This window comes from Lissotriton vulgaris, chromosome 2_1 (genome assembly GCF_964263255.1).
Source record: "Lissotriton vulgaris chromosome 2_1, aLisVul1.2, whole genome shotgun sequence".
Lineage (NCBI taxonomy): Eukaryota > Metazoa > Chordata > Amphibia > Caudata > Salamandridae > Lissotriton > Lissotriton vulgaris.
Genome location: NC_141687.1, coordinates 775,040,178 through 775,067,252, shown reverse-complemented (window position 1 = coordinate 775,067,252; position 27,075 = coordinate 775,040,178). Strand labels below are relative to the sequence as shown.

The 27,075-nt window shown below is 44.6% G+C and overlaps 1 protein-coding gene across 1 annotated transcript in view; it reads left to right on the top strand.

The window, feature by feature from the left end:
• Window positions 1-27,075, top strand: part of SLC25A12 (solute carrier family 25 member 12) — a 486,415-nt gene that overhangs the window by 231,744 nt on the left and 227,596 nt on the right. Inside the window, exons 5-6 of the mRNA XM_086956111.1 lie at window positions 5,910-6,049; window positions 19,124-19,270. Coding sequence (XP_086812237.1) covers window positions 5,910-6,049; window positions 19,124-19,270 — 287 coding nt within the window. The remainder of the gene's footprint in view (window positions 1-5,909; window positions 6,050-19,123; window positions 19,271-27,075) is intronic.

The following is a 27,075-nucleotide window of genomic DNA, read 5'->3' as shown; positions in this document are numbered from 1 at the left end:
GAAAGACGCATGCAAAGCCCAATAGCCTGCGACAACAACAAAACCACACGCACGAGTGTGTGGTCAGATTTCAAAAGCCCTCACATAAAGTCTTCGCCAGAACAGCGCATGCGTGCTGTTACAGGCTTGACTTAGAAATGTGCTACCTCTCTGCAAAATGCCAAAACGTTGGTAAAAAAATTAGGATTTTTTTTTATTCAGCACTGGGTGTACCTAAAAGCTGGGAAGTTGGTGACAGTTAAGGGGTTAATGAGAGAGGGTGTACAGTTCCACTAAGGGATTTATTGTTACCGAAAAGACATCTCACTCTAATATTGTTGTGAGGTGGTTGCAATACAACCGTTTTTCTGATTCAGGAAGGTACATTTAGCAAGTTCATGGTACCAGGCGGTCTAGATAACAAACCTCTGTTTCTAGAAACATTTACAAAACATATCAAACCATTATTTGTATGTGTTGTGCCCAGTGGTGGCCTGTAAATTTAGGAGGCAGGTGGGCAGACGGGACACACACACACACACACATACACCCTCACATCCTTGCATTCGCACATGTGCGCGCAACGACACACAAACACATCCATTCACAACACTCATTACCAAACATTCATAAATTCACGCATGCAGGCACCAAGCATTAATTTAAAAAATACACACACTCTTACCTGCAGCTCTGCAATTAGTGATGCTACCCCTCGTCACTGAGGGGAGAGCCTGAGCACCCTTTGCTGAGCTGAGGAGGGCATGCCCACAGGAGCTGTGACTTCCTCAATCCAGCAAAGTGCAGCTCAGGTAGCCAGGAGCCTGCACATTTGTTCAGCCTGACAGCCACTGTTCATGAGGGGCAAAAAGTGGGTGCTGTGGCCCCCCAGCCCCAATGGACCGGCCGCTGCTGGTTGTGCCGCTGATAGGTTCTTATTTTTCCTAACTTTTATTTTTTAGGACAGATTAACACAATCTCTTACCTCCCCTCCTTGCAGGTTCTGGTAAAATTCTCCACCTTTTGCCTAATCTTTAGCTCTGTAGGTCTATCATCTGCTGCAGGTTCATTTAATGCCCATATCATTGTGCAGTTCCATATATAAACGCTGTCCATTTCCAGCATTCTTCTGCATTTTGCCGTCATTGAAATGGCAGAACCATGATAATGCTATCCATTCTGAACTACCTAATGTTATGGATATTCTGCATGCCTGTGTAGTCTGTCTCTATACTCTATGGGGCACAAACATCAACTATTCACAGAATCAGCCCATTTGTGACCGGTAAAATGCCTTTTCCGATGCATCAAAGACATTGCATTTGCAAAATAGGTAAGCATAATTTTTGCGATAACCTAATTTGCAAATGCATTTAGGGAAATTGCAAATTGCAATTATCTAAATGCGATGCCTGTATTTTGGAATCACGAATTACCATCAACTTCAAGTTGATTCTAATTTGAGAATCCATGGAAAAATGCATAAAAGTGCATGTGTGTGGCCACATATGCACACTTAATTTTTTGGGGGGTGCCCCTTAGCACTCTTGCTATTGCATTCGTAATTTGCAATTACCAAATTGCAAACGCATTCTCATTCATTCCTATAGGCCTATATGCCTATAGGCCCATAGGAATGAATGGGAATGCAATTGATTCGCTATTAGGGAATGTTAAGTATTCACAAAAATATTTGCGAATCCTTCATGCATAGGCATTTGCGATTACCAAATAGTGAAATCTTAAAATCCGCTATTTGGTAACGTAACTGATTACCTTGATGCATGTGCCCCTATGCCCCCTTTACCACTTCTTTATCCCTTTGTGTGCCCCAGCCGTAAGTTAGACACTCCCTGTTTTCTCTTAATTCATCTAAACAGAGTAGAGAACCATTAACAAAAAGATAATTTTGTTCCTACACACACACCTCTCCATTTTCCTTACATTTAATGCTTTCCTACAGATAAAAAATCGGAATAAGATTCATCGCCAGTTACCACAGTCTCGTCGCCTTTTCAGTGTTCAAACATAGTCCTTTCTAATTATTCTTAAAATGTGTCTCTAGCCTCACGATTGAGTTTTTCACTATTCCTACCCAATGAAGGCTTTTTACATTCTCCTGATGTTCCATGAGCCTGTGCCGTGCAGTAAATTACACCCTGTCATTCTTCTTTCCGCCAGATTCTTGTCTTTTTGCCAATCCCTTCATGCACCTGATGTGTCCTAGATCGCTTGAGTTTTTGAAGCCTGCGTTTTATCATTCTTAAAAAAAACCCTAATTAAAGTTTGCTATCTCAAATTACGTTTCTTCACAATTCCTGTTGTTCCTACACCCAAATAAAGGGCTCGGCTCCCGCTGCTTTTTGTTTTAATGAAGATTTCGATGTTCGAGTATTCAACCCATGGTTTCTAAATTCCTATACACCTTCCACATCATGTAGCATTTTTTTGCAGCAGCCCCAACCCCTATATTCCAGAGAAAGCAGGTAAATCACTTTAGAGCCACTATCATCCCACAAAACGACAAAATACATCAAAGAATGCCCAATTAGTTGAACATAAACAGTTCATTTTAGAAAGAAACAAGTAATACTGCTCAAGACAAGAGGGTGCCTCTAGCAGTCCTAAATGTACCCACACTGCCTGCAAGGTTTTGAGAAACCATCTTGATTAGCCAAAACAGCGACTGGTGAGAAGGGAAAGCAAAAGTGGATTACTATTATTACTTGTCTATTTGTTTTCGTGGTTATTATTAATCATAATCGTAATAAAATTATTAATAATAATAATAATAATAATAATAATAATAATAATAATAATAATAATGCTAAAAGTAATTTGTTTATTTTTGGGGGAGCCACCAAGCTTACTTTGCTAGGGTGCATTGTGTTAAAATGGCTCTCCCTACGCTGTGGGACTTATGACAGAAAGAAGTGTGGTAGTAGAGCAGTGTGCTTTAGTGCAGATGGGGAACATGGTTTTTTTTCTTTAATTGCTCGGGGCCAGCGCCTTTTTTCACCTTTGATTCAATAGTCCATATCGATTCTTAAAAAATAAATATATCAGATATGTTCACAAATGTATTATGATACACCCTATGATCAAAGATATTGTGTTGCATGTACATCACTTTACACTGCAGAACTTGCAACAAATACTCCTCTGACTTGGTAGTGCCTATTATATGCACAACTAACCTACAGTTTCTGAGAGAAAGGACACATACAGTAAAGTAAAATATAAAACATAAAACCCCAAATCACCGCTGTGCATTTTTAATATTCACAAAGTCTTTTCTTATTGCACATAAAATATAAAAGAATTCGAATGTGGGTGTGACATAAAGCGGGCTCCAGTTGAGATGAAATGAGAGGTACATACATTTTTCAAGATGCTTAAATAACAAATTAATACAGTAAGTTGCATTCCGGAGCTTTGCTGTGCAGAAGCTTCAGTTATGGGCCTGCATAATTGCATATTCCTCGGATGCAAATTATGCCACTCAGTCACTTCCCGACACCCACAGACAGCGTATTTACTCAGGAAATAGTGGAATGAAAGCAGCGCCAAGGGAACGTTTTACTACTATTTCTGCTACTAATAATAACATGTATGTAGCACAGCATACCCTGGGGCCCAAAGCACCATAATGTATGTTACTAAAGTAATGCTAAAATGTAGTGGTGACTGTAGACCACTTTTTATACTTGTAAATATGCATGACAAATTTTACTGGATATTGTTACTTTTTTTCTTCGAAGGTTGAGCTATGCTAATGCACTGACTTCAAACTTTTTAATGCCGCCCTCCCTCCCTTTCCCCAGTGGTAAAAAAAAAACTCATCGGTCCCCCCTCAGAATTTTTCAAAATTCTATTAAATTGGGAATGTTTAAATGTTTCTAGACTTATTCAAACATTGCAGTGAAGTACCATTTAAAAAATGCAAACTTGTAGATACTGTGCAGATGCTTTGAGAACCATGGTGAGGGAAAGTATGCATTGCTAGTTACATAATGATTTTATTTCTTGGACCTGTGAGGACATTGTGCAAGGGGCTAGGGTGGGAACCAGGGGGGGGGGGTTAATACCGGGTAGGGGGGTGGGTAAACTATAGTAATTATGCTTTCTTTTGACTACTGTATTGATTGCTATTCTGTGCATTTTAAATATATGCTCACAGCCCCTCCGGTGTTCGGAGTACTGTGGTTTACTTGCAATCTCTCTTAAGAAAATAATAAAAAATTTGTTCTGAAAAAAAAATGCAAACTAATGCATGGTTGCCAAACATTCTGTTCTGGTCAGGCATGCCTTAGTAAAGTGTAAAAGTATCCACAGTGTGATTATTAGAAATGGGGGTGAGGGTTTTGAAGAATACTTGGAGTCCCTTCCTTTCTGACACATACTCCCAGCTAGGATATAAAAGACAATAGATATTACTGATGGTCCATTACAGAGCAGCTTACTGCTGCTCATTTTTTTCTGCTTAAAACTAAGCCCTGTTATCAGCATAATGCTTCTTTTGGCCAGTGGCTGGTGCCCCTCCCCGCACCTCTCCCTGGGATCACTTCAGGAACCCCAGGGGGCCCGCCCTCCCGTTTGAAGACCCCAGTCCAAATGGCATTTGTACTGCATGCATTCTGCCATTGGGGTGACCTTGTCGGGCTTTCATCAGTCTAGTGACTCCATGATTCTGAGTTACCCTCCTGAACTGGAGTCTGATTCAGCTTGTGAGGCTGTGCTACTAGGATTTTTACCTAGTAATATGGGGTCAGATGTATGAAGATTTTATTTGCAAAAAGTGGTAGCAAATTGCACACCTACTTTTTGCAAACCGAGTCCGATTTTCAAAGCGACATAAGTAGTAACAGATAGGTTCCAAATGCTGAATTGTTATGGGTAACAGACTAACCTTTCTAATGAATATTAATTGGCAATTTGCGACCATTACGATTGCCTGTGATTGCAAGTATGGTGGCCTGCAAGGTTTAGCTGACCAACATCCCTGTGATAGCTTTTCAAAATTATTTTTTTAGCAGCCTGACTTCCTCATAGGAAACTGGACTGCTTAAAAAAAGTTTTCAGTTTTGAAAAACTTCAGGGAGAGTTGGTCCTCATGACCACCGCCTACTCCCCTTGAAGCGCTCACCCCAATTTGCAAGAGAGAATGGGTTCAAAGGGGACCCCTTCCATTTTGTGAATGAGTTACCACTTCAACTTGGAAGTCTGTAACTTATCACCATTGGTACATAGGGAACTGAATCACGATTTGGAAGGGAAGCTCACAGCACGGACCATTCAAATTGTGGTTCACTATCTATTTCTAAACCTAGTTTAGGAGTTAGTAACATTTTACTGGCTCTAAGCTGGATTTAGTGCATACCAGTATACGTTTCGGCAGTAGGAAACCCTCTGATATGTCAAATCGGAGTATTCGCGACTGCTAAAAAGGTTTGCAAATCTGGCCCATTCTCTACTAGGGGGCTATGTCTCAATCAATCACCTGTTTGAAGTTGCCATTGATGGTATGAAGATGATGATAATAACATTATGATAATACTGTAAGCTGTTAATAATAATACAATACCACTACTATTACTACAATACTGAATCTTATACTACATTTTATACTACACTACATCTTATACTACACTTGTGTCATTATTAAGCACAAGTAACAGGCTTTACTATTGCTAATTTACCTACAATAGAAGGTTGACTTGCCCTTCTCAGAGTTAGAACTCAGGACCTGTTGTCGGTGTTACTGTGCACTTAACGCGCTGAGTAATTTTGCCACCTTGTAATGTTCTATAAACTGAATGAACAAAAGGGTAAATTGTAGGTTTCTGTGAATAATATGTATTGCAATATTTTCATAATCTGTTAAAACAGATTCTGAGCACAGAATTAAAAATGTATGTTTCTCTTCAAAGGTGATGTCAAAGATATTTTTGGGCAGACCATTATTCATCACCATATCCCTTTCAACTGGGATTGTGAATTTATTCGACTGCACTTTGGCCATAACCGAAAGAAACATTTATCTTATGCAGAGTTTACTCAGTTTCTAAAGGTAAGACATTTTCTTTCTGTTTCACTACAGTTAACATGCATCGCGTCTTTCAATCTTTGAACATTATGCCACATTGTTCCTTAAGAGTACTACAATATTTGTTTATGTGTATTATGTAAGTCACTCAGTGCATCAGTACATCGGCTTATATGCAACTGTGATTTGCAGTCAGTGAGAGTATGCCACTTAAAGATAACATTTCTCATGACTGTAAGCTATAGAAAGGTTGCTAACAAGGCTAAATAATTTGTTTGAGAATGCTCTGTTTTTAAAAAATGATCATTCAGATGTTTGGACTGAAAAACCATCAAGCATACTTGTGTGCCCGGCTCCCAGATGTTCCTTGTGGTATGGTGTGTTATTTGGTCTGTAAATAGACCTCCAATGTATGCTACATACAAGGACAAAGTAGTGTTTATATTAAGGAACCCTGGTGGGCACACATTATCATAGATAACACCAATGGCACGCCGCTAAGATCTCATTCTGGATGGTTAAACCATTCAAGTCCAGGAGTTCCAAACTATGCCCACAAAGTGGGGCTGCATGCAGGGCAAAGCTGGTCAGTCTTTGTCCCACTTGGTGTAGGTTAATGAGTGCTTCTACAACTACAGGCACCTGGAGGTCCAAGAGTTTCCAGCATTCTATTAGTACCCCACCTAAAAATGTGAGGTCCCCCAAGACCTTGTCTGACCACTAAAGGCTCAGATTGCCTCTACCCTGCATAACCAAATCATGTGTGAAAGGTGTTACAGCATAACTCCTTTCCCACCCAGAGACAAAATCCCTTCTCAGAACTCTCCCCCCAGCCCTCCCCCTCCAATGCAGCGTTCAACTTCCCCGTTGGACCAATACCACATTACTGATCATCAAAGAGTGTGCCTACTCGATCACTCTCTGGGCCCCATGTGTACATTCGTTCGGCTAGATCTTTCCTCTGCCTTTGCTGTAATGTCCCATTTTGCTGTGTCTAGCTGTTGGTGTCTAAGGATAGCTCCCTGATGCTGACTGCCAAAAATATGTCTATGTCCAGCAATCAATGTCCTAAAACTGGCTCCACCTCAATGAATCAAAAAACAAAACTCGGCGCATGAATCCTGTGAGTCCTTCAACAGTACCGTTTAATTGACATGAGTCATTTGGGCCTTCCCTTGGACCAATGCAAATATGATCAAACTGGAGGTCCCATTCAGTGAAGACCTTTCCTCACTCCACCAAGCAAATACAGACATTCAAAATGAGTTCCATCACCGATGCTTACTGAGTGATACTCCCAATTGCTGATCCTACCACAGAGTATTTCCCTAAGGCTTGCTGTAGTAAATCTGACTTAAATAACTTCAACACTTCATAGAAAAGCCTGTGAGCTACGTTTCTGTCTAATATTTATTGTGCAGCACACTTCATCTTTCACTTGCAATGGACTGAGCACCTATCACGTGCTCAAAATGCCCTGTATTAACTCCCAGTCAACAATAATGCACAATTCAGAACTCTCTGTTAAATGCAAAAATCATTACATGGGCATTTTCAGGCTATCTTGCCATGTTTTTGGTTGCATATGTTGATGCTCTAATTGAATAATAAAGAGAGTCAAGGCATGTGATCCGGGCTGTCTGAGTCTTCATAAGCCTCAGCCCAGTACCAACAAATAAAACCTCCACACGACAAGAATTAAAGTCAAAACCAGAAAGGTTCATTCAACAATTTCGATCAATACAGAAGGCAAAAAGTCATTAGTCACGTTATGAGGAATCAACCGATATAATACGTTTTTTTTTTAAAGTGCCAAAGCCAAGGTATGGTTAAGCAAGCAGAACAAATGAGTCTAACTCCAAAGAGTGCACCAAAAGATTATGTTTAATTCAAATGACAGACTGACATAGAGCCTGCACATTTAAGAAAGCAAGAAATGTCTGGCACATATCCTAGAAACATGTTCTTTGGTAGGGTTATAGGCAGAAAATCCACACAGTCAGTGTGGTTTGACATGAGCTAATAGGGCTGGATTAACACATAAACATTATTAGAACCAATCACTTTTCAAATACACAAAATCTATAAAAGAATATATATCTAGGGCCAGATGCATCAAGCTAAAAAACGGTCGCAAAGGGGCAGATTCTCAGAATCTGCCCCTTTGCAACCGGTATTTTTGCATTTGGGATGCATCATCCCAAATGCAAAAATCGCAAATAGAGAATTCGCTAAATTGCGATTGTTTGCATTTAAGGAATCTCAAATTGAGATTCCTTAAATGCAATGCATGAAAGTTTCAAAAATAGCGAATTCGCTAATAGGGCACGCAAATTACCACGAAGTACAACTTCATGGTAATTTGCAAAAACTTTGAAAAACGTACTTTTGTGCATTTTTCAAAGTTTCATGTTGCGCACACACATGCCCTAAGGGCATGTGTGTGCGCAACATATGTGCACAGATCAAATTCAGGAGTGCAACAGGGTGTCCTTTGGACACCCCTGCACCCTTGAACTCGCAATCTCAATTTGCGAATCGCTAATTGCGATTCGCAAATTGAGATTGTCTTCCCATTCATTCCTATGGGCCTCTAGGCCCATAGGAATGAATGGGGAGGTATTCATTAATTGCGAGTCGCAATTTGCGAGTCGCAATTAAGGAATTCTAAGGAATCGCTATTTTTGTAGTGATTGCTTGATGCATTCCATTTTGCTATTCCTTATTAGCGATTCCTTATGTTTCGCTAATAAGGAATCGCAAAATGGATGCTTGATGCATCTGGCCCCTAGTAAACAGTTACTTTGCTGTATATTTATAAAGAGGCTTGAATAGGAAATGAAGATGATGGCGTATTTCTGTAACTCAACAAAACAATGACACGTTTAGTGAATGAAAGGCCTTTTTGTTGATGTCCAGGAAAAGACCGTGAAAATTGTAGCATGCAGGCATATCTTGGACATGGTTTCCTCGCAAGGAAGGCACATTGGTACAATTATAATAAAACGGTAAATACCACAACAAACTAGGATTCTCGTTTGCATGGAGAAGGCTCATTCACAGAAAATAAAAGTGCACATTCTATCTGCACATAGGAACAGATGTAAATGAGAGCTATTTGAAGCCTTTTCAGGCTAACTAAACTATGTCTATGTTAACCCCTTCACTGCGGTGGCTATTCCGCCGCAGTGCTAAGGGGGCGGGGCGGAAATACGGCGCGCGCATGCTGGTGACGGAACCGCTCCGTCACCAGCGTCGGTTGCGCTGTGCTTATGACGGAGCGGTTCCGTCATGGCCCGCCCCGCTCAATGGAACGCTCAGCGCAGGCGCGGAATTCGCGCCGCGCAGGCGCTCCGAGCGGGCCATGACGGAACCGCTCCATCATCAGCACAGCGCCACCGCAGCTGATGACGGAGCGGTTCCGTCATCAGCAGGCAAGGGGTTAAACAGTATTTTCTAATTATTAAAAACACTCTCACACATGCCACTGCTGACCATTTGTACCAACACATATAAATGTTTTGGTACAAACCCTGTATTTGTAAGGTGCAAGAACTTTGAATTTCCTTTCCACTCCTAATACAATTAGAAACAGGCCACATGAAGGTTATTAAGGACAGACCGATTCTTCTCAGTTTGACCAACCTGGAACCACATTTAAGAGTCACAGATGCTTTTACAATCCCACTATCCCTGTGCTCCTCCTGATAACTAAGCAGTTCAAAAACTGAAATCATTTTTTTTAGCTAAGTAGAGAACCATCTTCTCCTCACTTTCAATCCCTGATTTTGTGATGTTGGGCAATTTGCTGTTAAGATTTTTATGTAAGTATATCACAGCATAAGTCACCTACAGTGTGAACCCCAGGTACCGTCCAAACTCTCAGATCAAAGTGTTTAGTGAGCAAGCCAATTTTCAATAAACTCCATAAGGATATATTTGGGGCACAAGGTTTCACTCCCCCCATAGTTCCTATATATCTAAGCCAGCAATTTTTGATTACCTTAATCGGGCGTGCCTTGGTTTTCATGGCTGCCCTGGTGTTTCTAGCAGTGTGCAGACAAGTATCAGTCTCTTGCAGCATGTAATTTCAGCTGTATTGCATACATCTGTGTCTTCCAACCTCTCTGCCAGGGAGGCTGTTGAGTAGCGAGGTCATACAGTTCTAGGCACAGCATACCCCACACCCCCAACATGCAGTGGAAAAATCATTCTTCCCACAGCTAGTTTCTTCTGTGGCCCCACCCATACTAGGTTAGATAAAAGTTTGAGATCCAGCTCTAACTTGTAGAGTGTGGAACGGATGTCTTTCAGTACCCCCTCAATTTGGGCAATGCAGATTCCGCGAACGGTAACCTTAAAAGGCATCCCAGATCGTGGAGTATCGCATGACTCAGGTCTCATTGTGGAGGAAGAAATCAGTGATCTCATGTTCAAGTTTGGCCTTGAATACAGGGTCTAACAGGGCCTGCGGGGGCAAGCGCAAGGACATGCATGGCGATGCATTGTGAGGGGGTGTAAGTGATGAGCACCGGTGAAAGGTCGGAATATGTGCGAGGAAGGTGAGAGGCGGGCGACAACCATGGGGTTAACCCTCTAGTGAGAAGCCAGTTTTTTATTTGCGACCAGGAGGAGTGGGCAGCGGAGAAACATGAACCCTCTCTATCATGTGGATGAAGGGCGCGCCAGGCGTCGACAAGACCATGGTCGTTGATGATGTGGTTGAGATTGTAGTGTGCAGTGGATTAGTGGTGGGGTTGCTGGTGCAATCGGTCTAATGTCGGGTCAAGGGTAACATTAGAATCTCCTCCCTACATCAAATGTGTCGAACCAGTGTCCAGAATCTTATCCCAAAGGACCCAAAAGAATTCAGGATTGTCAGTGTTCGGTCCATAGCAGGAGACAAGTGTTATGGATTGAGCAGCCAGCCTTACCCCATAGATTACTGTATCGGCTTGCGGGTCGGCGTAAGCCCCAATGGGTTATAAGGGAGTGTGCGCTTAACCAATATAACCGTACCACAGGCGTACAAGGAGTATGAGGAAAAGCATCTGCAGGTCGCCCATCGTGAAGCGAACGAACCAGGGGCGGTGGGACCTAGATGTGTCTCCTGGAGCTTAGCGCAGTGAATATTGTGGCGATCTAGGTAAGAGAGAATGTACCGGTGTTGGCGAGGGTCACCCAGGCCTCGTACGTTCCATGTCAATAATTTATAGTTAGGGGGACTAGGTCGGTTCTCCATGGCAGCGTATCGGAGTTGTAGTGGTGGGTAGCGGGTGATGGCTGCGTGGGTCAACTAAACAGGGCATACATGTGCTTATCAGATCAGTAGTAAGTGATATGAAACAAAGCCCTTCCTCCCTCCCACAACAGCAGCCTAATCCTGCTTTGTCGTGTGACCCTTCCTCCCTTTCCAAATTCCTCATGCTCCATACTCCCAACAGGGGAGAGTGGACGCAGGGTAGCGAACTTTCCAAACCAGAACAGTATAGGGTTTTCCTGGGTGGGTAGCAGGAAGAGGGCGGGCCAGATTCTCCCAGCTTCAGCGAGGGCACTCAGGGGAAATCCGTAGAGAGTCTCATCAGCCCATAAGGTCAGCAGTAGAAGTTGCATGCAAGGGGAGCGGTCATAGCATCCGCAGGAGCTGCCCGGTGGCGGTCATGCAGCAGTTCATGGTGCAGGCGCAGTGTTCCAAGGTGTGGTCCAAGAGGGGTCCGGGACCAAGAGGGCGGCTAATGAGAGACAGCTGCAGAGGCTTTAGGGTGGGTAGATTCATCATTCTACATCTGATGTACCTCCTTTGGCAACGGATCGGTGGAGGGGGAGGCGCGGCCTGCGGATTCCTTGGGCAGGGTTTTGATAAAGTCATAGACATGTTGCGAGTTAGTGAAAAAATGTTGTTTCCCTTGGTGAATGACTTTGAGGCATGCAGGGAAGAGCATGGCATATTCAATGTTCATTTGTTGGAGTTTCTTCTTCACTGGGAGGAACTTCCTGCGCCCTTCCTAGTCGGCCATAGTGAAGTCCAGGTATAGTGAGACCTCTATGCCTTCAAAGAGCACAGCACGGTGTTGCGGTCTCTGTAGTTATCCCCTTTAGTGCTAAGGCAATATTACTATTATTATCTAATTTCCATTGAAATGAATGGTAAGTGCATGACGAGTTACCCTTGTCATTAGCATCCAAGAGGTTAAGGAGCCTCGCAATGATGAGGAGAGGAGGGGCGCCAGGCACAGGGCGAGGTGCCAATGAGCGATGGGCTCTCTCTATGATGAGCACCAACCAAAAGGTGTCTCTCCCAATGGCGGTAGTGAGCATGCGCTCCACATACTCCTCCATCTTGCCCGTGGCTGTGGATTCCAGCACGCCTGGGATCCGCAGGTTGTTGCGCTGTGAGCACGATTCCAATTCCTCATTTTTTGCAGCTATGAGATTCATGACCTTCTCCATGTCCAGTGTTTTGTTCACAGTCGTGGTGGAGGTATCCTCCAGTTCAGAAATGCTTTGTTCCGTGTCCTTGATGCGTTCCTAATGTTGTTCGCTTTTATGCGTAAGGTTATCTATAAGGGCGTTCATAGTGTCCATTTTGGCTTCGATGGGGGACAGGCTGGATTGAATGGCGAGGAGAAGGGCCTTTAAATCATCCGTGGATGTGGGTTGATCAGGGGTGCCGGCAGTTTCCCCCTCCATGTCTGCCTGCATTCTTGTGGATTTACGGGCCTCGAAATTAAGTTTAGGTTGTTTACCATCAGTTTTGCCCATGGTGACTCTGCGGTGCAGAGGGAAGCAGGCGGTGAGTGAACTTTTGGGGTAATAACGCAGCATAGCGAAAAAGCAGATATGTACCAGCTAAGGTGAGTATGATCTAGATGAGAACTGCAATCATTCACAGCTTGTGCCAGGGGCCCAGAGTCGCGCCCGTGTGCCCAGGATGTTTGGTTCCGGTCCAGGGAAGACATGGCTTTTGCAGTTCGGGCAGGACTGTTCCCATGGGGCACAGGGTCAGACTGATTTGCATTTGGCCATGTCTGAACTGGGGTGGCGGAGTGAGCTAAAGAATGGTGATCGATTAAATGCAGATCAGTTGACTGGAGGTGAGTGTTTGATTTGCTCAAGCGCTCCGCCCATCATACCCTTTGTATCGCTTTGTTGGCCCTAAATTGGCAGGGTATGCTCAGACGTGAGTCTCTTCCTCACTTTGCCACTGGATTCAAGCTAGCCTGGCTGATGACGGCTGCAATGCCAGAAACCGGTCCCAGGATGCTTGGCTCCGGTCCAGGGAAGACATGGCTTTGGCAGTTCGAGCTGGACTGTTCCCATGAGGCACAGGGTCAGACTGATTTGCATATGGCCATGTCTGAACGGGGGGGGCGGAGTGAGCTAAATAATGGTGATGGATTAAACCCAGATCAGTTGACTGGGGGTGAGTTTTGATTTGCTCAAGCGCTCCGTCCATCATCCCCTTTTGTATTGCTTTGTTCACCCTAAGTTGGCAGGGTATGCTCAGACGTGAGTCCCTTTCTCACTTTGCCACTGGATTCAAGCTAGCCAGGCTGATGACGGCTGCAATGCCAGAAAGCGGACCCAGGATGCTTGGTTCCGGTCCAGGAAAGACATGGCTTTGGTAGTTCGGGCTGGACTGTTCCCATGAGGCACAGGGTCAGACTGACTTGCATATGGCCTGTCTGAACTGGGGTGGCGAAGTGAGCTAAAGAATGGTGATGAATTAACCCCAGATCAGTTGACTGGGGGTGAGTGTTTGATTTGCTTAAGCGCTCCGTCCATCATCCCCTTTTGTATCGCTTTGTTCGCCCTAAGTTGGCAGGGTATGCTCAGATGTGAGTCCCTTGCTCACTTTGCCACTGGATTCAAGCTAGCCTGGCATATGACGGCTGCAATGCCAGAAACCGGCCCCAGGATGCTTGGTTCCGGTCCAGGGAAGACATGGCTTTTGCAGTTCGGGCAGGACTGTTCCCATGAGGCACAGGGTCAGACTGATTTGCATATGGCCATGTCTGAACTGGGGTGGTGGAGTGAGCTAAAGAATGGTGAGACTGATTTGCATATGGCCATGTCTGAACTGGGGTGGTGGAGTGAGCTAAAGAATGGTGATGGATTAAACCCAGATCTGTTGACTAGGGGTGAGTGTTTGATTTGCTCAAGCGCTCCTTCCATCATCCCCTTTTGTATCGTGTGAAAGATGGCAACGGTGGGCACCACAGGCGGTCGCAGGCTGTTGGGCGGCCAAGGATAGCACCACATGAGGGCGAGATAGAGCTGAAGAAGGAGCCTACTGCGCTCCGCCTCCAGATCTGAGCTGCAGCTGTTGTAATGGTGGAAGGAGAGTCTATTGTCCGGAGTGACTGGAGGGTGCAAGTGGCGACAGCGAGAGGAGCCTCAGCCGTTATGGGCCGCCAAAGACTCGAGGCGGCAGCCGAGGAGGAAATCTGGGTCCCAAGAGGGGGGCACCACCAGGTCAACAAGGAGGCAACGGGGTCCAATCAGCCACAGAAGCGCTGGGGCCACAAGCACTGAAGAGTTAATGGCGGAAACAGAGAGCCAGTCTCTCACGTGCGATTAGATGCGGCCAGGCGGATTGTTCAGCAAGGCCCCGGTCTGGCCAGGGACCAACTCACCCACAGGGACAGACGCCACAGACGGATCCGACTCGCACTCCAGCGCAGGGAGGCAAGCCAGGCGGTGGTGGATCACGCTGAGCCTCCAAAGCAGCAGTGCAGAACGTCAGTAGGCCTCAGTGAGGGACTGTGCACGCCCAAGATGAAGACCATGAAGAGCAAGCATTGGAGACGCAGAGCGGAGGGGGGAGCAGGCCGTCTGGTGCGCGTTGTTGCCGCCAAATGCTCTAGCAGTCAGGTTCTTCTCAGCGCGGTCCGGAGATCCCAGCCTCCTCGGCCCACGCCATCGCAGCAGAGTGAGCCCGAGTCAGGTCTCCGCCCATGCAGCGGTCTCCGCGGTGCCGGGTGGGGACTGCAGTTGGCTCCCCCAGGCACCCGAGGTCGGAGGTGGATCATGTTCGGTGCTGTCTCTGAGCGTAGCCGCCGGGCCAGACAGCGACGGGCTCCGCAGACACCCCAGAGAGGCCCCTGGATAGGTGGCAATGGGGCTGGATCCGAAGCGTCTGGTAGGTGTAGCAAGCGGTGAAGTCTCTGCACCGCTGCGGCACGGTCAGAGGCAGTCACCGATGACAACCGCCATTTTAGGCAGCTCAGGCCTGGTTCTTCCGAGGCCTCCCCCAGCGACCAAGAGGCGGCTCCTGCAGTTAATTGTGCTCCGGAGACTGGCACAGAGATTCTGCCACGCTTGCAGTAAGGTGTTTAGCTTGGAAGGGCAAATGATGAGGAGGATAATAGATGGATTGTGGCCCGAGCCGCCAGAGCCTCACATAAGTGCAGCCATCTTACTTGGCGTCCTCTAGCGCCCCACCATCTTATGTAAGTTAGTGTTTTTAGTTTCTAAAAACATAAGAAAAACTAAAACATATTGTGCAATATAAGAGGTAGCAGCATGTTGAAATTTTTATTATATGCCGGTTGAATGATCGGGATTATACACCTTGTCACTTTCAAATGCATATGCTTTAAATGCCCTCTTGTGTATGGCAAGACCAGCATAAATCATCACTTGTGTTAGATATTTGAGTTAGACAACAGTAAATAATAGTCTGTGATAAATAATGAAATAATGTATTATTGGTCAGTTTAAAAGTTTTGGTAATCGGGAGATTAAGTCACAGATAGGCCAGTTTCCCATTGTAGTTTAGTCTGAGATGTGATTCTTCTGAAAGCGTTCTTTTGTAATTTTATACTTTTTGTATGTGTTGTATTTGAGAATAAACCTTCTTTAGAAGGTCTCAACTCCAATTTCTTTTGTGAATGTGTCAGAGGTTAGTTACTCATATCATGCCCCACAACGAGAACAGGTCCCACACTGTTGCCACTTCCAACTGCTGGCTGTGGTGCAGAACCTACATCACACAAAATATTTAGCCCGGTAAGGGTAAGCATCCTTGACGCTAGCACACTATATTGACATAAGTAGAACAGTGCACAACACAGGACATGACACATGTCCATCCTTAGACGGAGGATCTCAGCACAGGGCAGCAAGCATATCCAGTGTAATGGCAGGCATTACATGACTTATTTTCTGTAAAGCTTTCTGAGTCAAGGGCTTTTTCTCTACGAAAATTCATGTTAACCTAATTAGTGAGTACAATCCAATAGTATATGTTCTGCAGACTTTGCTTCTGTATTGTGTGATGAACAACTGATGGCAGAACCTTTACACCACTCTTAATAAAAATCTGTCAGTTTAGATTCAGCTTTTCAATATGTATGCGTCCATTTGTTATGGAAATAAAATGGCCGGATAGTGTTGTTATCCTGAGCCATTCATCTAAGCGGCATGATAACCAGCTTGTTGCCTCTTCGTTAAAAGGCATTGATCTTCACTAAATTAAACACTTTGAAATGTAATGTCATTTTGCCTTAAAGTTACCTTTAGTAAGGGATATTTTTTACACTTTACGCAATAATTGTTATCGGAACATTTAATGGATCAATGTAATAACTACAAAAAGAAGTTCAAGAAAGGTTCCTTGTTTTCGGCCACCAACAAATTACCCTCAGTTGTTTGATTTTAATTACATTAAGTTTGGGGTGAGAAATAATAACCTTTTGGTTCCTCCTCATTTATTCTTGGTGTTCTACTCAATGCTTCCAAGGAATGTGGAGTCATTGGAATACAATGAATGTCTGTAGACCAGAGGTGGTTTTCTCATGATATAAGGGTTTGTGAAAACTTTATAATATGCACTTTGCTATTGGATTTTGAGGTCGAAGGATTCCTGTCAGTTACCAATGAATTCAAAAGCAAAGAGATTCCTGTCATCTCCCAAAGAAGTCAAAAGCACAGAATTTTACGTTATTAGAAAAACCCTGTTTATTTTCCTCTGGCACGTTTAAGCTAAGCATGGGTAATACTTCACACCCTTCAAAAAATGTGCATTTATTTCAACATCTTTATCATTGAACAATCTAAGGCTCAAATTCCCTGGAGTTTTGAGGAGGGACATCTATATGATTTTAGGGGACCTGGGGCCAAAGTATTTAATGGGGCCCCTGTTCCAAACAGATTTGAATTTATTCATCCAATTGCAGCTATTTCATGCCCTCTTTGCCAGTTCACTGACAGTGCACAAGAACACTCGTCCAAATTATAAATGTGTTTACATCTCATTTTTAGGGATGGTGATAGCTGTTTTCAATATTGTAACACAGCACCAGCTCACTAATGTTGCTGCAAATAATCTCTGTGACATCCTCCAACTTCTCACATGTGAGGTCCTGTTTTGATTAAAACAAAATGTTTTTATGGGTGTTGCATGAGATATAAACACAACATTATGTCTGCAATAGACTCGCACAGACCACCCCCATAAAAATTATATTAAAGGGAAACGGTATTTAAAACAATCTGTTTAAGAATTATTCAAAGTCATCATTACACTGCAGAACAGAGCTGGCTCCATCAGGGCCCCGCCCTGAAAGGATGGGGCCCCAGGGAGAGCCCACTTTGCCAAGCTTTAAAACATCTCTAGTTTTGAGCAACGCTCTCTGCCTATTTATTACCTTTTTCCTCTCCACTGAGCTAAATCATTCCACACGCGCAGCCCAACGCTGGTGTGCACCCCCTCCCTCCCTAGTGGCGTTGCGGAAGTTGAGGGGCCCCCCTGCAAAGTACAGGATTTTATGCGGAGCTCTCAGTCCTGAGTACTGTGCTGAGGGGGGGGGCCTGCAGCTCCCCCCCCCCCCTCCCCGCCCGCACCGCGGGGGCTGCTGTGGCCTGTGTTACGCCCCTGACCCCTCCCCCTCCTCCGAGTAACACAGGCCCTGCGGCCCCCAGCCCCCAATCCTTCAAGGAGCCCCCAACGCCCATTCAGTTCATGTTAAAAGAATTTCTGTAAACTATGCGAGTCTGCAGCGGGGCCTCAACATTTTCCGTTACGCCACGTGCGTCGCGAGCTGAACAGCAGGTTTTAAGTCACTAAAGGCGGTTGAAAAGCAAACCGCATGTCCAGATTCCTTTCAACTCGCGTGCACGCCACAACGAGAGAACAGTGGGTCGTAAGGTGCCATCAGCAATCCATTTGCCCAACTACCACACCTTCTGCCGCCGGCTCCCCAAACAGTAGGGGCGCAGGTTCCAGGCACAGGACAATAAAGCGCATGCAAGCAGGCAATTCAAACGCGGGGAAGGATGCATAATTATTCAAACATGTTATTTTTCACCCAGGCACCTTTAAACTAAACATGACTAATGCCTTAGCCTCTGTCACCAAATGCAAATGTTTTCCTTCCTAAATTCCATTAAGCCCACGAGAATGGAATGCATTTAGGGATCAGGAACAAATATGTATTTTGTTGGAAACATTCAAGTGTACCATTAACACAGTGTGCCCTGCAGTTTTGTAATCTGTGGGGCACTCCACGCCAAGCAAGCACCAACCCAACTGCACCTGAGAGAGCAGGAGACACGGTGAGGGAGGCAGGGCCGCAGCCAAGCCGCAGGGAGCACTACACTTAACATGGCGAGGGTACTGTGGGACATGCCAGCAGTGGTTACAGTGCAGTTGAGACGTCATGATGGCTTTGAAACCAGTTCTGCTGATAAATCAAGCAGGCCCCTCTTTCTGATATTGTGGACGCACAAACACATGCCAAACAGAAAATTATACCATCACTTGCTGCTATGAGCATTCTGCAACAAAAGAATATACCATCACACTGTGGTGTCACTGTTGCGCAAACCCAAAAGTAGTTGTTCAACTAAAACATCACAAAGGAGTGATTTCAACCTTGTAAAACCTGGAGATGATAACATTCTTCTTCAAGAATTTTAAGAGCTGTGGTTCAAATAATTTGTGGCGCTACATTGTTCTGTTGCATTTTAAATTAAGAAATTCAATTAATAGCCATATTTTTTTTGGGGGGGCAGTTAACTGTTTTAGAAGGGCCTTTTTTTAACGTGTTGAAAACATCAATTGATTTGAATATTAATTTGTGTTTTGGTTTTCAGGAGCTGCAGCTGGAGCATGCAAGGCAGGCCTTTGCACTGAAAGATAACGGCAAGAGTGGCATGATAACCGGGCTGGATTTCAACGACATCATGGTCACTATACGCTCGCACATGCTCACTCCTTTTGTGGAAGAGAACCTAGTTTCAGTACGTGTTCATTTTGAAATTTTCATGTAGATTGCAATAGCCATTTTCATGAAATAACTACCACGTGGCAGCTGCATGATGTTTGTTTTCAGTTACAATTTTGAAACAAGCTTTATAAAGATTTTGGTGCAAACGGTATTCTGTACTCATTTGCATGGTTACAGTGGAAGGAAAGGGAAAGCCCTTAATATGCAATTCACTGACAGGTATTCATCTTATGATAGGATATGACAAAGGGATTTGTGTTATGAGTTTCAGGCTTGCACTTCACTTATACAGCGGCAAGAGTGGGTTACACAAAGTCTGTACCAGGTACTTGGGGGCCGATCAGACATGTTGCCATCTCCCACTTAAGGTAAAAAGGTGCACCTTTGATAGGTGTTGCTTCCATACCACGTCTCCTATTTTTAACTTTATTGGAATTCTCAAAGAAATCGCTGGTTAGTCAAGGAAATCTACAACAGTAATAGATTTCTTAAATTATTCACACATGCAAAATTTCTGAATTTTGAAATGTAACCATTTGTAAATAATAACATACATGGAACTGCGCCCATTCAACGCTTGGTTTTATGTCTCGTTGGGGAAATATTTTGCATGGAGGAACCTCTTCTCCAACACACCCATGAAATATGGGGGATATCTTTCACGTTCTCACCCTCATCGCTGCCCTTGAAAGGAGTAGAATTATGGCCATTTCCATTTCCAAATTGTGAGCGAATATCCACAGACTTACAAGTTTGCTGGTGTTGACTAGCTTTTACAGGTGGACCCGCCCATCATTTTCCCAAAACTATCCTTTCGCTTGTGATTTAAAAATGTGGAAATCCCTTCTACAAAATGTCCACGTGGGGAAATCTGTGTAAGGAGACTAAAATACAGTGATTCCAAACCCTGTGATTTACAATGGCAAAGATTTTGTTTTATGCAACTAGGCTGTACAATCCTTTAAGAATCTGACCTACTAAGACTGGAAAGTCAAACAGGACGCAGCAATAGTAGAGCAAGAATTAGATGGTAAATAGTGTTTTTGTAATATTACAGAGTGAATGAGAAACCTATTCACATTCAGTAGCTCATTTTGGAATTGTTTTTCATCAACAATTAACAAACACCACTTTATTAACACTTCCGTTCTTACCTTTCATAGGTAAATGTTTTGTGTAATCAATATGTAGAATAGACGTCAACAGAAGACAGCCTGCATACACATGCTTCTTGCACATGCACATTTCTCAAATCTGCACACCCCATTTATGTTCTAAAACTTGGCTCATGTTTTGGTTTCACAATCGAAGGCGTAAGGAAGATGCTCTTCGTATTTAATTTAATTTAATTTAATTGTGGGTTTATATAGCGCTAGAATCGACTCCCGGAGGAGTATCTCCGCGCTTCGACCGCTGGGGAACCCGTCCTGGCTCACCCTGAGAGATGGTCCCTAATGGGTATCTCTAAGGTGCGACCAAGCATCCCCGGCGGTCTGGGGGGGCCGTTGTGAAGACGAGGCAAGCTAATGCCCAGAGTTGCCGAGTGTGGTCCCTGACTGGAGTAGGCACCGAGGCGAGAATTATCGAGCCCGCTGACCCTGGTCCACGACCCTGCCGCGTCGGGAATCAAACCCTGGTCCCGGGCCGTCCTCTGCTTACGGGTCTGCCGCCTCTAACCAGTGAGCCACACCACTTCATTGACAGACAGCTCTGGAGAATTGGATCATACATATCACAATTATTATGCATGTGTCTCAGCAAGAGGCACTTTAGGATACATAGTATCTGCTCTTAAAAAGAGAAACAATATATTTAAAGTTCCCTCTTGAAGTAATTGCTGCTTTGAAAACAGTGTCTGTAATGTAAACCTTAGTTTGCAAATCAATACCTCATGTCAAGAATCACAAATCTCTCGTTGTTGTCACTAGCAATGAGAGATTCATTTTTTTGGAACAAATGTCCAGATCTAACTATACCAGAATGGGATTTAGATTGTCCAACCTGAGACTGTACCCTTTCCGCCGAGAAGTAGTTGTATCTGTTAACTATATGATCCACGAAGGAACTGCAGCAGTCAATCACATCAAACGCATGGATCACGGAGAATGACTCCAAAGATGATGTCAACAACATATCATCTCGGAAAAGAAGTGTCTTTTATTTCTTTGCTCCTATCTTGAAATGTCTGATCTCTACACAACTGCTCTAGTGTATGTTCAATACCTATATTCATTTCTTTGAAACAATCAACAACAGCTGTAGAGCCAAGCTCATACCCTTGATTTCGACTGAGATATCACAGGCTGTATAATAAAGAATTGCACTAGCTAAGAGCAAAGCAAAGCGCCTGTTCTTATATGTTGGAGAAGTCTATAATTCATACATATAACTTGTAAACAGTGAGCGGGGATACATTAAAATTAACTGTTCTGCTTTCTAGCTTTCCAGTGCCTTTAGTGGAGATAATTGGACAAAAACATATAAGATGTCCCTTTATCTACCTCCGAATAGGTGATTAAACAGAATTTGTCCTTCAGAAGGACGTATATAATAAACCTTTATCCTATGTATTATTCTCAGCCACCTGTAGTATATCCGTGTTGGTATGCCCCCAGATTTCACTTCTGTAACAGGCTATGGCTACACTTTTTGCTTGATATGCTTTCAGCATAGCTGCAATTGGTCTCTTGCCTAGTTTGGAAGCAAAGTTAAAAATGGCCGCATTCACCCGGACCAAATCCCCATCCCTTCTTAAGTTTTAATGGCCCCCAATTGATTTGAACATCAAGTAAGACTCCCAAATATGAAAAAACATCAGTACAGGGAACTTTGACAGGGCCTACTCTAAATTGAAAACGTTTTTTTTAGGCAGAGTCTCTACCTGCATTATGTAGAATTTTGAGTTGTTGATAGATAGGTCTCGTTCAGACATAAATTTAGTAAATGCGTCCAACAAAGATTGGAGGCCCCTAGCAGTCCTAGATAAGAGAACTGCGTCATCCGCATATAGTAAAACTGGGAGTCCACATCGCCCTACATACGGGTAGTCAACCCCGGTAGCTATTAGGGCGCTGTCTAGGTCATTGATGTAGAGGTTAAACAAAAATGGGGCCAAGATGCAACCTTGACGGACACCCCTTTTTATGTCAAAGTCCCGGGGGAAGCGGAGGTCCTGGGAGAATCTAACATTGACTTTAGTTACTCTGTGAAGGTCCTCAAGAAAGTTGACAATATTGCTATCTATTCCCATACCCTTCATGGACTGCCACAGTTTGGACCTATTCATGCAATAAAATGCGGAAGACAAGTCCATGAAGGCTAGGTAGATAGTTTCTGAACGTGCAACCGTGTATTTGCTAAGTAACATGGTTCAATTAAGGCATTGGGCCACGGTTGACCAAACTGGGCGAAATCCAAATTGGACATCAGAAATGATCTTATGCTCCTCACCCCAAGTGGACAGTCGTTCTAATAACACGTGGCCCACAACCTTAACCACCGAATCCAGCAGTGAGATCGGCCTATAGCAAAATGTACTATTCCGATCGCCCTTCTTAAAAACGAGTACAATAGTTGACTTGGCCCATGACTCCGGGCAGCCATTTTTGGCTGCTGTGTTAAACACAGCCACAAGGACCTGCGCCCAGAGGAGTGAATCAGACTTGAAAAGATCTGGAGGGATGCCAACTGGACCCGGAGCTTTGTTGCAGTTTAAACCGCTGATACCAGCCTCAACCTCACCCTGCTCAAAGAACACTACGGGGCAACCATGTCACTGATTGTATGACATGATTGCTCCGTTAGACTTAAAATTTGTAAATTTGATACTTGTATAGCGCACTACTCACCCGCAAGGGTCTCAAGGCGCTTGTACGAACACCGCTGTGGAACCCATCCTGGCTTTCCCTGTGAGGCGTCCACTCCTGGGCACCCCCAAGGTGGAGGCCAGGCATCCTTAGCGTTGTGGGGGCCGTTGTGGAGATTAAGCAAGCTATTGCCCAGAGTTGCAGAGTGGGACTCCATGATTGGAATAGGCACCGAGGCGAGAATTATCAAGTCCGTGGAATTTGGAGCCCAAGACCAGCTGAGGCGGGGAATTGAACCCTGGCCCAGGGCTAGACCTCTGCATCAGGGTCTGCCGCTCTAACCATTGAGCCACACTTCTCCACTTTCTAATATAGTTTTGAAGTGGACCACCAATTCATCCTCTGTGATATGCGAACCTAGGTCACCCCCTACTTCATGCTCTGGAAATGGTCTGTTGACAATGTTCCAAAACCTGGAGCAGTTCCTGAGGGTTCTAGACTCAATCAGTTCCCTCCAAGCTTCCTCCTTCAAGACACTCTTGCGTTTTACCAATGTTAATTTGTACTCGCTCTTACAATGGATTGATTTCTCGGGTTAGCATTTAGAACCACCCTCAGCTTTTATGCCGACTGGGAGCATGACAAATCAAACCATCTAGGGGTCAAAGCAACTGTTCTACGATCCGGAGCGCTTAAAAGTTCATCAACTTTGGTGCAAATAATAATATAAGCGGTAATGACCTCCCTCGGGGATAAACCTGGAGAGGTACATAGCGCTAATTCAGTAGCACAGGATTCTCTCGCTGCAAGATAAAAATCATCTGGTGAGATCTGGGACCATTGCAGCCGTCGTCTACCGTCTGTTGGTCTAAGCATACCCTTATTCCCCACGCTTCTTTTATTAAACAAGATTAGGCCACGCATTTGGACACAAAGCGGATTGTGGTCACTATGGTGACTATCCAAAATAGTGAAACTACAAAAAAAGGACAGTAGAGAGGATTAAATTAAAATATAATCTATAAAAGAACCCGTACCTCTCCCTTTGAAAGTGGGGACAGGTGCTTTGCTATGTGGATCAGATAAAGAAATGAAGGTCAGAAAATCAAATTCATTTAATAGATTATTCATTACTTCCCCCTGAGCAGAATGTTCAAAATGGATCCCCCTCCTCCGAGAGCAGCCTAAATAGGTGATGCTAGTGGTCCTTGGATCTCCACAAGGGTGGATATTAAAATCGCCCTGGACCATGAGATTGTGTAGATAAGAAGTACATGGCTGCCTTATAAATGTGCCGAACAATGTAATATTATAAACACCTGGGGGGCATGCCACCGAATTATAAAAATGTATCAAACCTAATTTATTTGCTTCCCGTTTTAATACCAGGGCCAGGAGATTTGGGCTCGATGATGACAGAACCTGAATCTGGCTGTCTACTTCCAAAGATATTTAAATAACAAGGCCGCCCTTGGATCTGCCACCCACAGAAGGAGAAGCTGGAACAAAAAAAGCTTTAAAGCCTTCCAAAAATAAGCTACAATCCACCAACCATGTTTCTTGCAGACAGATCACACTATACTGATTCACGAAATGAAACCAGTTTGGATCATTAAACTTATCGGCCCGACCTGAAATATTCCACGATAATATTTTAATATCAGATGCACAGGGACCCCCTTGTCTTGCTTTGAGGCAACCGATAGGCTTGGCTGTAACTCAGCGGCTAACAATATGGGGCTTGTAAGTCAGTCACACTCCTCCATCTTGGATAGTGGAGAAAATCTATTAAATAACTCCAGGGAGAGGGGTATATATACTGGTGACTTGGGGGCAGATGATTAGAATAAACTGTAGGCGGAGGCATTTGTGTGTGTACAGGAGGAAATCTATGTGACCAGCCATCTGGGGGGGGCTTCCAAGTTGGTGCTCCTATGGGTATACCCTGTTGTGTCCGGTTTATAGAAAAACCCCAGTGGTAGGGCCCTTAACAGGTGACCTGAAGCTAGAAGGAGCAGAGTGTGGGTCCCTGAACAGGATCCTTTCAGCAAGGTGTGGACTATTGAAATTTACAATAGCACAATCATCCAAGCCGATTTTGCGGGAGCTGCCTATCCAGCTTACTCGTCACACCATGATGATATTTTTTTCCACCCTTAAACCCAATGCAGTGTTACTTGATAGCCAGTGGAGTACTTTAGTCTTTAACTGGCCATAATCTTCTTTCATTCCCATAGGGAAGGATAGAACATTCCCCAAAACCACTACATAAGGGGTAAATTTGGGCGGTAAATCAATAGCTGGAAAATACTGTGCCCGAACCTCGCTGCTCCCCGCCAATCGGCTGAATTTAGTTTGACTTTCTTCCATGACTCGTGCCTGCATAGGCATGTCCCTACTCTTGCTTGAGCTTTTGCTCAGTATTTCAGGCCAGCCCCGTGCTAGGGTCTGCGGCTCTAGTCGATTTTGTAACTGTTCCGTGATATTATTGTACAAATTAGTAACTGACACTGACAGAGAGTCCCTTGCAGTACACAGGCCCAGGTTGACCCTTTGCCCTCCTGTGAGAGATGGTAGTTCAGTATGATTATGGTCAGATAAACTCTTCTCCATCAAAGTCAGCCTCTCAAGGATTGGCCCTAGTTTTAAGTCCAACAGGCTAGAGATAGCGGCCTGGAAGGTCTCCAGAGCAACCAGTGTATCCGTGATCGGGGATACCGAAGAGGGTGGCTATGGTTTTGGAGCCAAGTTCGGTTTCGATTTCTTCGCTCTACCCCCCATAGTATGAGATTTCCTTTTAGTTCCTGTACCTAGCCTTGAATTCTCATTTGCGGCCAGATTTACGTCTTAACTTCTGGTGGATAGAGATATTTCTGTTGGCTCACTGGATAGATTATCTGTATTCCCTTGTAGTGGATGGTGTTCGATACCCCCATGTTGCTTATTGTAACAACGGGAGAAAGGGGCCTTGGCAAGGACTTAGTAGGGACTAATAACAGACTAGATAGCTCAGCACTGGCCTGCGAGCCATCAGGGATCCCAGAGCTAATGGACGGGCTCAAAAGTTCATTGTCACCCTCCACCAGGGACACGCGAGTATCAACAAGCAGGGGACAAGAGATGCTGGTTAGTGACCTAGAAAAACGTCTGTTAACCAGCTCAATTTCCTCATCTATCACCGCTTCAGCCTGCTGTAAAAAAGAATCCATGGTAGATACTGAAGCAGTGGTACCGGATTTTACCCTTGCAGGGGCTAATGCTGTCTCACGTCTAACCATGCCTCCACCAAGTGAAAGACGAGAGCAAGGAATACTACAGTCCCAGATATAAATGTCCAAAAGACAAGCCGGAGGACGTAGAAAGTAAAGCGTGCAAAACACAGCGCGATTACCCTAGGCACAAGTTCATCAAAGTACGATTTTTGGAAGATCAGTGCAACCATCAACTAAGACTGACCAGCAGCAGAAGTCAATCCTACCTCCTCGATCGCTGCAGGTATCACGGGGAGGGTCAGAGCTCCCAGATGAGGTGTAACCAACGTGGTCAAATGTCGAGCTGGATCCCAGATAAAAAAGCAAGAGGGTATGCCCAGCCCCGTCCGGGCGCAGACGGATCTACCCTTGGTCCACACGCGTCCCGCGCTGCGGGAACCAGCGCTGATGTTTTTAAAGCGCCTCCTGGCACTCTAATACAATGACAGCAGCTCATGCTGCTTTGAATATTGGACTCTGAAGTCCACGGGCACAATGATTATTGTCCTCCACACCACGGCTAAGAACGCACTTCAGACGGGTCACTGCAGGGGTTGTCCTGGTAATGCTGCTGCCATGGCCGTAGGAGTGCATGGCTGGCCAAAGGGAGACGCCTACCGAAGCAACATTATGGCCTTATGGTGCAGCCGTTACCACAAAGCTGAAACTTGCAGCAGGCATTGGTGCATGGTATGCCACAAACTTATTCTACAGGCAATAGGAGGAAATATTGATGAATTAAGGCTAGACCCGACTGTGCT